The sequence below is a fragment of the Rana temporaria genome, chromosome 3, assembly GCF_905171775.1.
Source record: "Rana temporaria chromosome 3, aRanTem1.1, whole genome shotgun sequence".
Classification (NCBI taxonomy): domain Eukaryota; kingdom Metazoa; phylum Chordata; class Amphibia; order Anura; family Ranidae; genus Rana; species Rana temporaria.
This window is the reverse complement of record NC_053491.1, coordinates 10,643,435-10,655,817: the sequence shown is the minus strand read 5'-3', so window position 1 is coordinate 10,655,817 and position 12,383 is coordinate 10,643,435. Positions and strand designations below refer to the sequence as shown.

Below are 12,383 nucleotides of genomic sequence, written 5' to 3'. Positions count from 1 at the left end.
TGTTAGTATGATGACTATAAATTATGTTGTTTCGCAGCAACACAAGGCTCTCCAGAAAACGCAATTTTAATTAACTTCCAATACAAACAAAGTCCAAATTCCACAGATGATACAAAAGTCCAACAAAGTGATTAATTCAAATCTCTTCCTAGACCTGTGCCATATTTCTCAGTGGCAAGACCAGACTGAATGCCAGCTTGACTGCCTCAAATGCTGGTCTCACACTGGAGGGAGTGGTTCTTCCAGGTCAACCAAATGTTTCCCTGAATGAATACTTCCCCAAGTCCAATTAACATCAATAAATACTTCCTTATGTATGTAAGGAAGTACCAGGCCATCTCACACACCTAGGTAGTCTTCGATAAGATTAACACATCAAATGGTCCTCAGCTGTTCCTTTGATCTGTGTTTGGCCACTAACCCTTTTGGTCAGAAAACACCCTTTGATGAGTAACCTTGAATGCCTGTATGTAACACAGATATACCATGCCATACATCAGGAGTGCCCAACCTTTTGAAGAACGAGGGCCACTTAGGCAACTTGGTAACCAGTCGAGGGCCACAATGAGCGGAGCGGGCGGATGACAGGTCATGGCTACTCTATAGGTCCTCCGATCCGCCCAGATGGAAGGGGACGAATTCCCTTTTGGGTTTTTTCTGTCGCTCTGTAGAGATGAATTGAGGGTTCCATTTGGTCGGGCTGATCGTGTGAAAAGGGCCCAAGACTGCTTTCACACTGATGTGCTGCAGTTTACCCACAACGCGGGTGCAGCATAGTGCACCTGTGTCTATTCTGCGGGTTAGCTGAACTTTGCCATATACTCCGCCTGTGGCAAAAGCCCAGCGCTGTAGAGAAAGCATCGGCTTATGGGGCTCTGCTCCGCAGCTTGCTTTCTTCCTCTACCACCAGCTTCATTCACAACACTGATGCTGCAGCATGGCGGGTTGGCAACCTGCGATCTGGGCTTGCCAACCCACCATTCCAGAGCAGGAGGTCTCGGGCCACATCAGAGGGCTCCGTGGGCCATATGTGGCCCCCGGGCCACTGGTTGGCCACCCCTGCCATACATATAACACAATATTTTAAATACCTACACATATATATTAATATTATAACAGTGCCCTCCCAGACTCGTTTCGTCACAGGTGACGTTATCAAAGAGACTTAACCACAGCGACTTGGAGCTGTGATAGCCGCAAAAGGTGGCTCTACAAAGTATTGACTTTTAGGGGGGGGGTGAATAATTATGCACATTGACATTTTTCTGTTATTTTGTCCTTTTTGTTTGCTCCACAATAAAAAGAAAAACATCTTCAAAGTTTGTGTAAATCAAATGATGAAAATCCTCAAACAATCCGTGTTAATCCCAGGTTGTGAGGCAACAAAACACAAAAAATGCCAAGGGGGGATGGGGGGGGGTGAATACTTTTGCAAGGCAATGTAGTTGCAGTTTGTCCTCCGCACCTTTAAAAAGCATATGATTGGTTAGTTTGGGATGTGATGCTTTCATTCTCGCACCTCTAGACAATCTTGTTCACACATTGTTCTTCTCGACGTTACAGGATTCTCCCGTTCTTCCAGTTGGCGAATTCTCCGAGTCATTTGTACATTTCATCACTCAATGGTAAGGATTTTTGTAATTCCACTGAGTTTTACTCTATATTACGTCTATTATACATGAAATCAGGAGGCATCGAGGGGAGGGGAGGGGGGGGGCAAGCTGTCCATGTATTGCCCTAATCGGACATTTCATAATGGCTTCTCCCCCCCAGGGAATACTGCCCTATTAAACAGCAACAACCCAATTGCCAGCAATATTGGGAGCGGGCGAGCCGAGTCTCAGGCTCATAAAAGGCCTTATTGTGCATCGCTGTGCATTTCCCAGAGGACAGAAATTAGTAATCCGTAAAGAACAGATCATTTTCTATCGCCATCCATTTTTTGGGCACTTTAACACTTTATCTAGTCTTGCAGGCTGTTGCTGAGCTCATGTAACTTTCTGTAAATCCAAGTAATTCAACCGGGTTAGGAATCCTCTCCTCAATGCATTGATATAAAGATAGCTGGTGTAGGTAACTTTTGACAGTAAGGGGGGGGGGGGGGGCCTTAAACTTGAGCCTATTCACACTGTACATGGTAACATTTGCAACAGTCGTTGTACCCAAATAGGCCCAGATTCACAGAGTGTGGGCGCACATTACTCCGCCGTAGCGCAACCGCCATACGCCACTCCGCAGTAGCGCAGAGAGGCAAGCATTGAATTCAGCAAGCCAGTGCTCCCAAGGCTGCGCCAGTGTGGCGTGGGATTAGAAGGCGTACGCCGGTGTAGGTGGAGCGTGCAATGCACAGAGTGCAGGGGATCAGAAGCGTGATGCACAGAGCATGCGCAGGGGTTAAGCGCACAGAGCGAGCATTGGTCAGGAGCATGCAATGCACAGAGTGCGCAGGGGTCAAGGCCATGCCATGCACAGAGTGCGCAGGGGTCAGAAGCGTGCGATGCATAGAGCACGCGCAGGGGGTCAAGCGCACAGAGCGAGCATTGGTCGGGAGCATGCCATGCACAGAGCATGCAGGGGTCAGGAGCGTGCAATGCACAGTGTGCAGGGGTCAGGAGTGTGAAGAACCCACAGCGCAGGGGTCAGGAGCATTAACACACAGGGTGCTAGGGGTCATGAGTGCAGAACCAATACAGATCTTCGTAGGCTTAGTGCAGACCACACTCCCCCTCCCCTTTAGTATATATGTTGTTATATGTAGGGAAAAAATCTTTGTTACTCTTAAATACAGTTGAATATGTATATAATATACACAGTGTGTGTCTCTCTCTAATGCTTCCTCTATGGTTGTGTTTGCAATGTGAGCTAGAATCCACATAATCCTCTTTATTTCTTTATTATACAGCATGAGAAAACAGCCGAAAGAGAGGCCAGCGCCAGAAGAACTAATGGTAAGGATTTGTTTTGAAAAGTCAAGGTGATGCTTCATTTGTAAGCTCTTTTTTTCCCAAGCCACCCCCCCTTGGGCGCAAGGCCCCTGACAGGAACAAAGGGTTCAACATGGTAAGCCTAGCCAAAAGGCCTGACAGACCCCTCTCCTCGTGGCCAGCCAAAGCGGACCACCGAGTACTAGGTCTCCCGAAGAGAGACCCTCCCAGGGTCAAAGGAAGGAAGGTGCCTGTGGGCCCCACATCCTCCCCCTAGACATCAGGGCAAAGCCTGAGGACTCGCACCCTCCATCTTAGTGAGGAAAAAACACACAAAAGTGAAAGAGTGACAAACAGTGGAGAAAAATAAATAAATAAGTGGCTGTGCACTGAGGCCTGGAAGACAAAAATTCCCCCGGACTATACCAAAAGGCTCAATCCTAAAAGGTGCAGTGTAGGAAAAGCTTTAGTGCTGTGACCTTGTACCGTTTCACACTGTGGAGCCCCAGACCCAAGTGTTACTAGAAGCACTCTTAGGGCAACCACTTCCAGGGTGCACAGACACCGCGGACTCTCTGCCTTCCTAGCCCATGGCCAAACAAGGTAGATCCACTCAAATCAGAAGGAGCTGGGACCACATTGTTTTCCCGTTGGAATTACTGCCGTTCCCAGACAGCCTGCGTGCGCCCTGGTTTTCTGTCCCAGCCGGTACTAGCCGGGGGGGGGGGGAACTGCCCCCGCCGGGAGCTCAGTGATTCTTGCTGGCGGCTATAACAGCTAGCAATAATCACATGTAAAATCCGGCAGGATGGTTGTACCCAAGTTGACTGATCGTTCAACTTGGGTATCATGGTTTGAGTCATCTATGGCCGGCTTAAATGTGTTGAGCAAGTAGCCAGTTAGAGGTTTGCTTTGGAATCTCATATTGTATTGGTAGACACACTATCGTCTATGGGGTTGGGGGTTGGGATTCACCCCTTGGGCTTGACTCCTTAGTTCCAGTGAAGGAAACTCTTGAGGCGTCGGCATACCATTGTCTATGGTCGGCTTAAATGTGTTCAGCAAGTAGCCAGTTAGAGGTTTGCTTTGGAATCTCATATATTATTGGTAGACACGCCATTGTCTATGGGGTTGGGGGTTGGGCTTGACCCCTTAGTTCCAGTGAAGAGAACTCTTAAGGCGTCAGCATTTCATCGTCTGTGGGGTTGGGGGTGGGGCTTGACCCCCCTAGTTCCAGTGAAGGGAACTCTTAAGGCTTCAGCATACCATCGTCTATGGCCGGTGTTCTGACGAGAAATGACCCCATGTTGAGTAATTCCCCCCGCCCCCCTCCGTACTGCTCAGGCGCAGCGATTGCACAGTACAGAGCACTACGGAGCCGCCAAAAGTCTCCGAACATGAACAGCTGTACATGGCGCCTGAACAAAGAAGACGACATTGTGCCACAGGCTTCCGGTACGCTCCCGGTGCTCATGCAACTCTGCAAGGGGCGGATGTATTATTGATTGAACTTTGCAAGGGGCGAATGCCTACAGAAGAGGCCGTATTGTATCATGATGGGCAGAGCTGATACGATGGGGGTGGATTTTTTAAAGGGGCGGGTGTATTGTTGATTGACGCGTGTGAGGGGCGGATACCTACAGAAGAGGCTGTATTGTATCATGATGGGCAGAGCTGATACGATGGGGGTGGATTTCTCAAAGGGCGGATGTATTATTGATTGAAGCGTGTGATGAGCGGATGCCTACAGAAGGGGCCGTATTTTAGGCCCCCATCATGATATAATACGGCCTCTTCTGTAGGCATCCGTCCCTTGCAGAGTTCAATCAATAATACACCCGCAGAGTTGCATGAGCATTGTGGCACAATATTGTCATCTTTGTGCAGGCGCCGTGTACAGCCGTGCATGTTCGGAGACTTTCGATGGCTCCGTAGTGCTCCGTACTGCACAAGTGTTGCGCCTGCGGGCATTATTCGACGGGGGTCATTTCTCGTCAGAACGCCAGCTTAATTGTGTTGAGCAAGTAGCCAGTTAGAGGTTTGCTTTGGAATCTCATATTTTATTGGTTGGACACGCCATCGTCTATGCGGTTGGGGGTTGGGCTTGACCTTTATGGCTTGACCCACTAGTTCCAGTGACGGGAACTCTTAAGGCGCCAGCATACCATCATCTATGGCTGGCTTAATTGTTTTGAGCAAGTAACCAGTTAGAGGTTTGTTTTGGAATCTCATATCTTATTGGTAAACACGCCATCGTCTATTGGGTTGGGTATTGAGCTTGACCCCTTAGTTCCTGTGACGGGAACTCTTAAGGCGCCAGCATACCATCATCTATGTTTGGCTTAATTGTGTTAAGCAAGTAACCAGTTAGAGGTTTGCTTTGGAATCTCATATCTTATTGGTAGACACGCCATCGTCTATGCGGTTGGGTATTGAGCTTGACCCCTTAGTTCCTGTGACGGGAACTCTTAAGGCCCCAGCATACCATTATCTATGGTGGGCTTAATTGTGTTGAGCAAGTAACCAGTTAGAGGTTTGCTTTGGAATCTCATATCTTGTTGGTAGACACGCCATCGTCTATGGGGTTGGGGATTGAGCTTGACCTCTTTGGCTTGACCCCATAGTTCCAGTGACGGGAACTCTTAAGGCGCCAGCATACCATCATCTATGGCCGGCTTAATTGTTTTGAGCAAGTAACCAGTTAGAGGTTTGTTTTGGAATCTCATATCTTGTTGGTAGACACGCCATCGTCTATGGGGTTGGGGATTGAGCTTGACCCCTTAGTTCCAGTGACGGGAACTCTTAAGGCGCCAGCATACCATCATCTATGGCCGGCTTAATTGTGTTGAGCAAGTAGCCAGTTAGAGGTTTGCTTTGGAATCTCATATCTTATTGGTAGACACGCCACCATCTTTTTTTATTTTTCCCCCCAATAGCATTGTCTTTACAGCTTTGTTTGTTTGTTTTCCTGGCAAAGTCAGCATTGTAGATGTAGAAGCTTGCATTGTGTCCATAACTTGGTTAATCACCTTTCTGTCTGAAAGTGATGATCTAAGATCTGGCTCTTTGTTGTCTTCATTGTGCTTGTGGCCAACACACCCATTGGCCCAGCATCCCTGTGCTCAGTACTACGGGTTTGGCCCCTTCCCAAATTCTTCGTTGTCACTTCTAAACTCCCGTCCTTCGCTCTCTTCACTGCTGGACTTACACCGCCATCTTCTACCTTTCTCTTTGTTGATTTCTAGGGAAGCAGAAATGATTGAGACTTTTAGCACCTTCCACCTTCAATTCCTTGGTGACAGGTGGGCTCAGCTGTGACATGCAATCTGGCCCTGCTGCCACTTTGTGAGACCTGCTGAGGGATCGGTTGGTGAAGGAGTGTGATGGAGATAAGGAGCCAGTAATTGCAGAATCTTGTACTGTATCTGTCTTTGGCTTCACGCTGAACGCTCAGAGGTCCCGGCTAAGTCACCCAAAAGGGAATCCTCTTTAACATTTGACTGCTCTTAGCAGTGATATTATTACTCTTTCACAGGAAACCCAAACAGAATGGACCAGTTAAAGATCGGGACTGGTGCCTACGGACATCGCAGGATTTTCACCTGCCTCAGACTTTTTCAGCCGGATGAGGTTGCATTTATACACTAGGGGGCAGATTCACAGAGATCGGCGTATCTCTGTGCGGGCGTAACGTATCTCATTTATGTTACGCCGCCGCAAGTTTTTCAGGCAAGTGCTTTATTCACAAAGCACTTGCCTGTAAAGTTGCGACGGCGTAGCGTAAATCATTCGGCCGAATTAAAATTCGGTGGGTAGGGGGCGTGTTTCATTTCAATGAAGCGCGTCCCCGCGCTGAACGAACGGCGCATGCGCCGCCCCCAAAATATCCCAGTGTGCATTGCTCCAAATGACGTAGATAGGACGTCATTGGTTTCGTCGTGAACGTAAATGACATCCAGCCCCATTCACGGAAGACTTACGCAAACAACGTACATTTTTTAATTTTCAACGCGGGAACGACGGCCATACTTAACATTGGCTGTGCCTCATAGACCCAAGGGCAACTTTATGCTGGGAAAAGCCTAACGTAAACGTCGTAAGCTTACTGCGTCGGCCGCGCTTACGTTCAGGAATTCGCGTATCTAGCTAATTTGCATACTCGACAGGGAAATAGACGGAAGCGCCACCTAGCAGGCAAAAAAAAATTGCAGTTAAGATCTGACGACGTAAGAGACTTGCGCCTGTCGGATCTAAGGGATATCTATGCGTAACTGATTCTAAGAATCAGTCGCATAGATACGACGGCGCTAGGCAGAGATACGACGGCGTATCTGGAGATGCGCCGTCGTATCTCTTTTGAGAATCTGGGCCTATATTACCAAAAGTATTGGGACACCTGCATTTACATGCGCATGACTTTAATGGCATCCCAGTCTTAGTCCGTTGGGTTCAATATGGAGTTGGCCCCGCCCTTTGCAGGTAAAACAGCTTCAACTCCTCTGGGAAGGCCGTCCACAAGGTTTAGGAGGGTGTCTATGGGAATGTTTGGCCATTCTTCCAGAAGATCATTTGTGAGGTCAGGCACTGATGTTGGAGAGAAGGCCTGGCTCTCAGTCTCTGCTCTAATTCATCCCAAAAGTGTGGCTAGCACTAGCACAGCTGCCAATACCCCCCGTGCAAACCCCTTACCCTGGATGCGAGCGGTGAGAGCAGCAGTCACAGCTGATGCAGCCATCTCCCAGCCCAGCCTAGTCCTTAAAGCGGACTTCCACCCAAAAATGTAACTTCTACTTTTCGGAATACTCTAATACAGTCTAATACAGATATTTTGCTCCCTCTTCCTGGAATAGATAGCCGAGCCACCCGCAGCTATCTTCGCCACTTCCGGCGCTTCCTCTGTCTTCTGGGAGACACGCAGGGACCAGTGGGATCGTGCTGCATGAGTCACACATGCACAGTAGGGAACCAGGAAGTGAAGCCGCAAGGCTTCACTTCCTGATTTGCTTTCCGAACATGGCGGCGCCTCCACTCGAGAGGCGAGGGACGGATCGGATTTGGTTGCCGACATTGCGGGCACCCTGGACAGGTAAGTGTCCATATTTTAAAAGTCAGCAGCTGCAGGATTTGTAGCTACGGCTGGGAAGCACCAATTTTTCAAACCCGGGCACCCCTTCTATAGACTCCAATGTTAGACAGTAATTTCTCTGGTGACTTTGGGGACCCGATACCGGCCAGTCATAGGTTCCCTGGACATGGAACTTGGCACACTGGTAGCCCAATTTATACTCTATAAGTGTGCAAAGTTTGTTGTCTGGGGAACCTACGGCTGGGGAGCACTGATTTTTTCAAAGCTGGGCACACCTTCCATAGACTCCCATGTTAAACATCAGTCTAGTCATGGGCACAGTGAGGAATGGACACAGTGAGGCATGCACATGGACACAGTGAGGCATGCACATGGGCACAGTGAGGCATGCACATGGACACAGTGAGGCATGCAGATGGACACCCTAGGCTTATACTCGAGTCAATACGTTTTTCAATTTTTTGTGGTAAAATTAGGTGCCTCCGCATATATTCGGGTCAGCTTATACTCAAGTATATACGGTACCAGAAATTCATAGTCCTGGGCAAAGGGGGATTCTGTTTCTGTAAACAGATTCTCTTCAAACAAATTGGTGTTTTTTTCCCTCCCGATAAATAGGACCATTTGCTAATGGGAAGTAATTTGCTTTTTATTTAGCCCTAATTGACCCCGGCATGTCAGGAGGTCTCGGATCGCACATGTAGTTTTGGCAGAGTTCACTAAGCACTTCTCATCTCTGGCAAGCGAATACAGTCCCGGGGTCAGCAAATGGCATTTCAGAAAAGCCTTATTGAAATGCTGCGTGCATTAATCATCTCGCCGCCCGCTCAACCAGGCCCACCTGACTGCGACAATCAGACACCGCGCTGCCCCTGGGACTCCATGCATATTCTTAATTGTTTCTAGGCCTTGATGGTCTTTTAATCCAAGATTAATTTATGCAATTTTAAATAACTCTTCTTATGATTAATAAGCTTGAAAATTAAAAGGAGTTGGAAGCAATTATAATAAGCGGTTGGTCATAACCTCATTAAGAAGAGGAGGAAGAGTGGTTACTTAAAATACACAGTCAAAGTTTTTTTTTTTTGAGAATTCTGCAGACGGAGAGACAATACCGCGTCTGAAAGGTCAGGAAATCCTCAAGTGATGGCTACGTGACACCGATCCTTCACCTTCTATAAGACAAAGTAACATCACCATTGTAAATACACAACATGCAAACTCTGCATCACTGACACAATAAGGGCCTTGTGTAGATGGGGGGGGGGGGTTTGTCGTCAAAATGTTGTCTTTTGCATTTGAAGTACGGGATATATTTATGCAGCTAGAAAAATTGTAAACTCATAAAGAAAAAAGTATTTTTTTTGTAATAAATATCAAAAGTATCAAAAAATGATTGTACATAAAAGGATGAAGGAAAATGGATCCAATACATACAAGGACAACATTAATAGCTAGATTCAGGTAGGCAGGCTTATCTTTGCGGCGGCGTAGTGCACCGTGTTTACACTACGCCGCCGTAACTTAGCGAGGCAAGTACATGATTCACAAAGTACTTGCCTGCTAAGTTACGGCGGCGTAGCGTAAATCGGGCGGACGTAATGGCGCCTAATTCAAATTTAGCTGAGGGAGCGTGTTTTATGGTAATGGGGGGTGACCTTACGCGTGCATGCGCCGTCCGCCTACATATCCCAGTGTGCAATGCGGCAAAGTACGCCGCACGGTCCTATTGGTTTCGACGTGGACGTAAATGACATAAATCCCTATTCACGGACGACTTATGCAAACGATGTAAAATTTTCGAATTTCGACGCGGGAACGACGGCCATACTTAACATTACTATTCCAGCTATTTGATAGAATAACTTTAGGCCTGATAATGCGTTACATAAACGGCGTATCTGTACTGCGTCGGCCGGGCGTACCTTCGTGAATCGGCGTATGTAGTGATTTACATATTCTACGCCGACCGCAATGGAAGCGCCACCTAGCGGTCAGCCTAAAAATTACACTTTAGGATACGACGGTGTAAGACACTTACGCCGCTCGTATCTGAGCCTAATTTAAGCATATCTGGTTTCCAGAATACGCTTAAATTAGCGCCAGCGCACATTCAGACTTAGGCTGGCGTATCTACTGATACGCCAGCCTAAGTCTTTCTGAATCCACCTATAAGAGTTCTGGTGTACAATTAACCACTTATGGACCGCCGCACAACGATATACTTTGACAAAATGGCAGGGCTGGGCACAAGGGCGTACAGGTACATCCCCTTTAAGAACCCAGCCGTGGGTCGCGAGCCCGCCAAAGCTCCGTGACTGGACCTGATCGCCGCCGGTGTGCCGCGATCGGGTCACAGAGCTGAAGAACGGGGAGAGGTGAGTGTAAACAAACCTTTCCCTGTTCTTCCTAGTGGCTTGTCAGTGATCGTCTGTTCCCTGTCATGGGGAACGATGATCAGGCTGTGCTGCTCTCAATCCATCCGCTCTAGCCAATCAGCGGCCAGGCTGAGCTGCAAAGAGGATCTTGGGATCGCGCGGGACTTTCGAGGGGTCAGGTAAGTAAACCGGGGGGGCGGCATCATCAGATGTTTTTTCACCTTAATGCATAAATTACATTAAGGTGAAAAAAAAATGTTCTTTACAACTCCTTTAAGTTTAATAAACTTTTTATTCCTGATTTAAAAAAAGAAGAAAAAACAATTGTGTGGTTTCCAACATTGTGGTTACAGTATCTCACAAAAGTAAGTCCACCCCTCACATTTTTGTAAATATTTTCTTCCATCCTTTCATGTGACGACACTGAAGAAAATACACTTTGCTACAATGTAAAGTAGTGAGTGTACAGCTTGTATAACAAAGTGTCATTTCTTCTGTGTTGTCACATGTGAGGGGTGTACTTACTTTTGTGAGATACTGTATATTGCTTGTGGGATTTGCTGTAGTAACAAGGACAAATCGAGTATCTGGATTACACTGCATGCGCTCACAGGATAATATGATCTTTTTTTCTCTTACAGGGCCATCCATTTATTGTCCAGTTCGATGACGGGAACATGGAGGTCGTGTCCATGTGGGTGTGTAGAGCGTTGGAGGATCGGCGGGCGCAGAACAGCCAAGAGTGAGAATAAACTGATCATATGAACTAATTGATTCAGTAGAGCCTCTGCCCTATCTACAGCGCAGTTCTGTTTACACGTTCAGTGCCAGAAGTGGTCACGCCATATAGGCATGTTCTCAGTAGTAACCTATTCCAGCTTCATATGGCGGATCCTGAAGAAGAATGTCGAAGGAATAATTTGGGAGCATTACGATGTGTCTCACTGTTACACATGTCTCTCGCAAGAACATCTTTATAATTTATGTGGTAGAGAGGGCTTAAGGAGGGTGTGCTCTCTCTGCATACGTAGCCGGAAACCGTTGGGGCCCATAGGTCAACTTTACTCATGGCGATCTTCAGTTTGTGCGTTGTCTTCCGGATTCTGCTACTTATACAAGTGCCATATTGATATTGGAATTTGGAGGCTTTTACTCGCTTGGACATTTTGATAGTTGTGGTTAGAAGATGACTGGGTGACATTGTAATCTTTTAAACTTGCTGACGCTCAGGTTTACCCGCTTCCCACAAAAAAAAAGGAAAAGTGACTTTCTTTTATGAAATCCATACGTTATTATTGTGGATTTTGATAGTATGTCCTGCAGAAATATTTGCTTCCTCTAATAAACTTTTTATACAAATAAAATGTTGTTTGTGCTTCATTTTCATAAAAAACTTGTCTCTTCAAAAAACAAAAGTAGCCTTAGTAGTGTATTTAGGCTTGGTGCTGCCCTAGGCCTGACTAAACTCGTGCACCCCCTAATTTATATATGACCCACCCCTTCCTGTCAAGGCCACACCCCTTTCTGTTTAAGACCCACCCTGAAATTTTCGAGTGGGGACAGTAGTTCTTAGCGCCTGGGAGGGCATTGGATTCCCTTAACTACTTAAGGACCGCCTCCTGCACATTTACGTCGGCAGAAAGGCACGGCTGGGCACAAGCACGTACAGGTACGTCCTCTTTAAGTGCCCAGCCGTGGGTCTCGGGCACGCAACCCGGTCCGAAGCTCCGGGACCCGATCGCCGATGGAGTCCCGCGATCGGTCCCCGGAGCTAAAGAACGGGGAGAGCTGTGTGTAAACACACCTTCCCCGTTCTTCACTGTGGCGCCGTCATCGATCGTGTGTTCCCTTTTATAGGGAAACACAATCCAATGACGTCACACCTACAGCCACACCCCCCTACAGTTGTAAACCCAAATGAGGTCACACTTAACCCCTTCAGCGCCCCCTTGTGGTTAACTCCCAAACTGCAATTGTCATTTTCACAGTAAACAA

General features: G+C 47.4%; 1 protein-coding gene across 1 annotated transcript in view; it reads left to right on the top strand.

Moving 5' to 3' along the window:
* MAP2K5 (mitogen-activated protein kinase kinase 5) overlaps positions 1–11,747 on the top strand; it is a 247,457-nt gene extending 235,710 nt beyond the window's left edge. The window contains exons 20-22 of the mRNA XM_040342241.1: positions 1,564–1,625; positions 2,903–2,948; positions 11,030–11,747. Of these exons, the coding sequence (XP_040198175.1) occupies positions 1,564–1,625; positions 2,903–2,948; positions 11,030–11,134 (213 nt within the window). The 3' untranslated portion in view covers positions 11,135–11,747. The remainder of the gene's footprint in view (positions 1–1,563; positions 1,626–2,902; positions 2,949–11,029) is intronic.
* Positions 11,748–12,383: the final 636 nt, after the last annotated feature.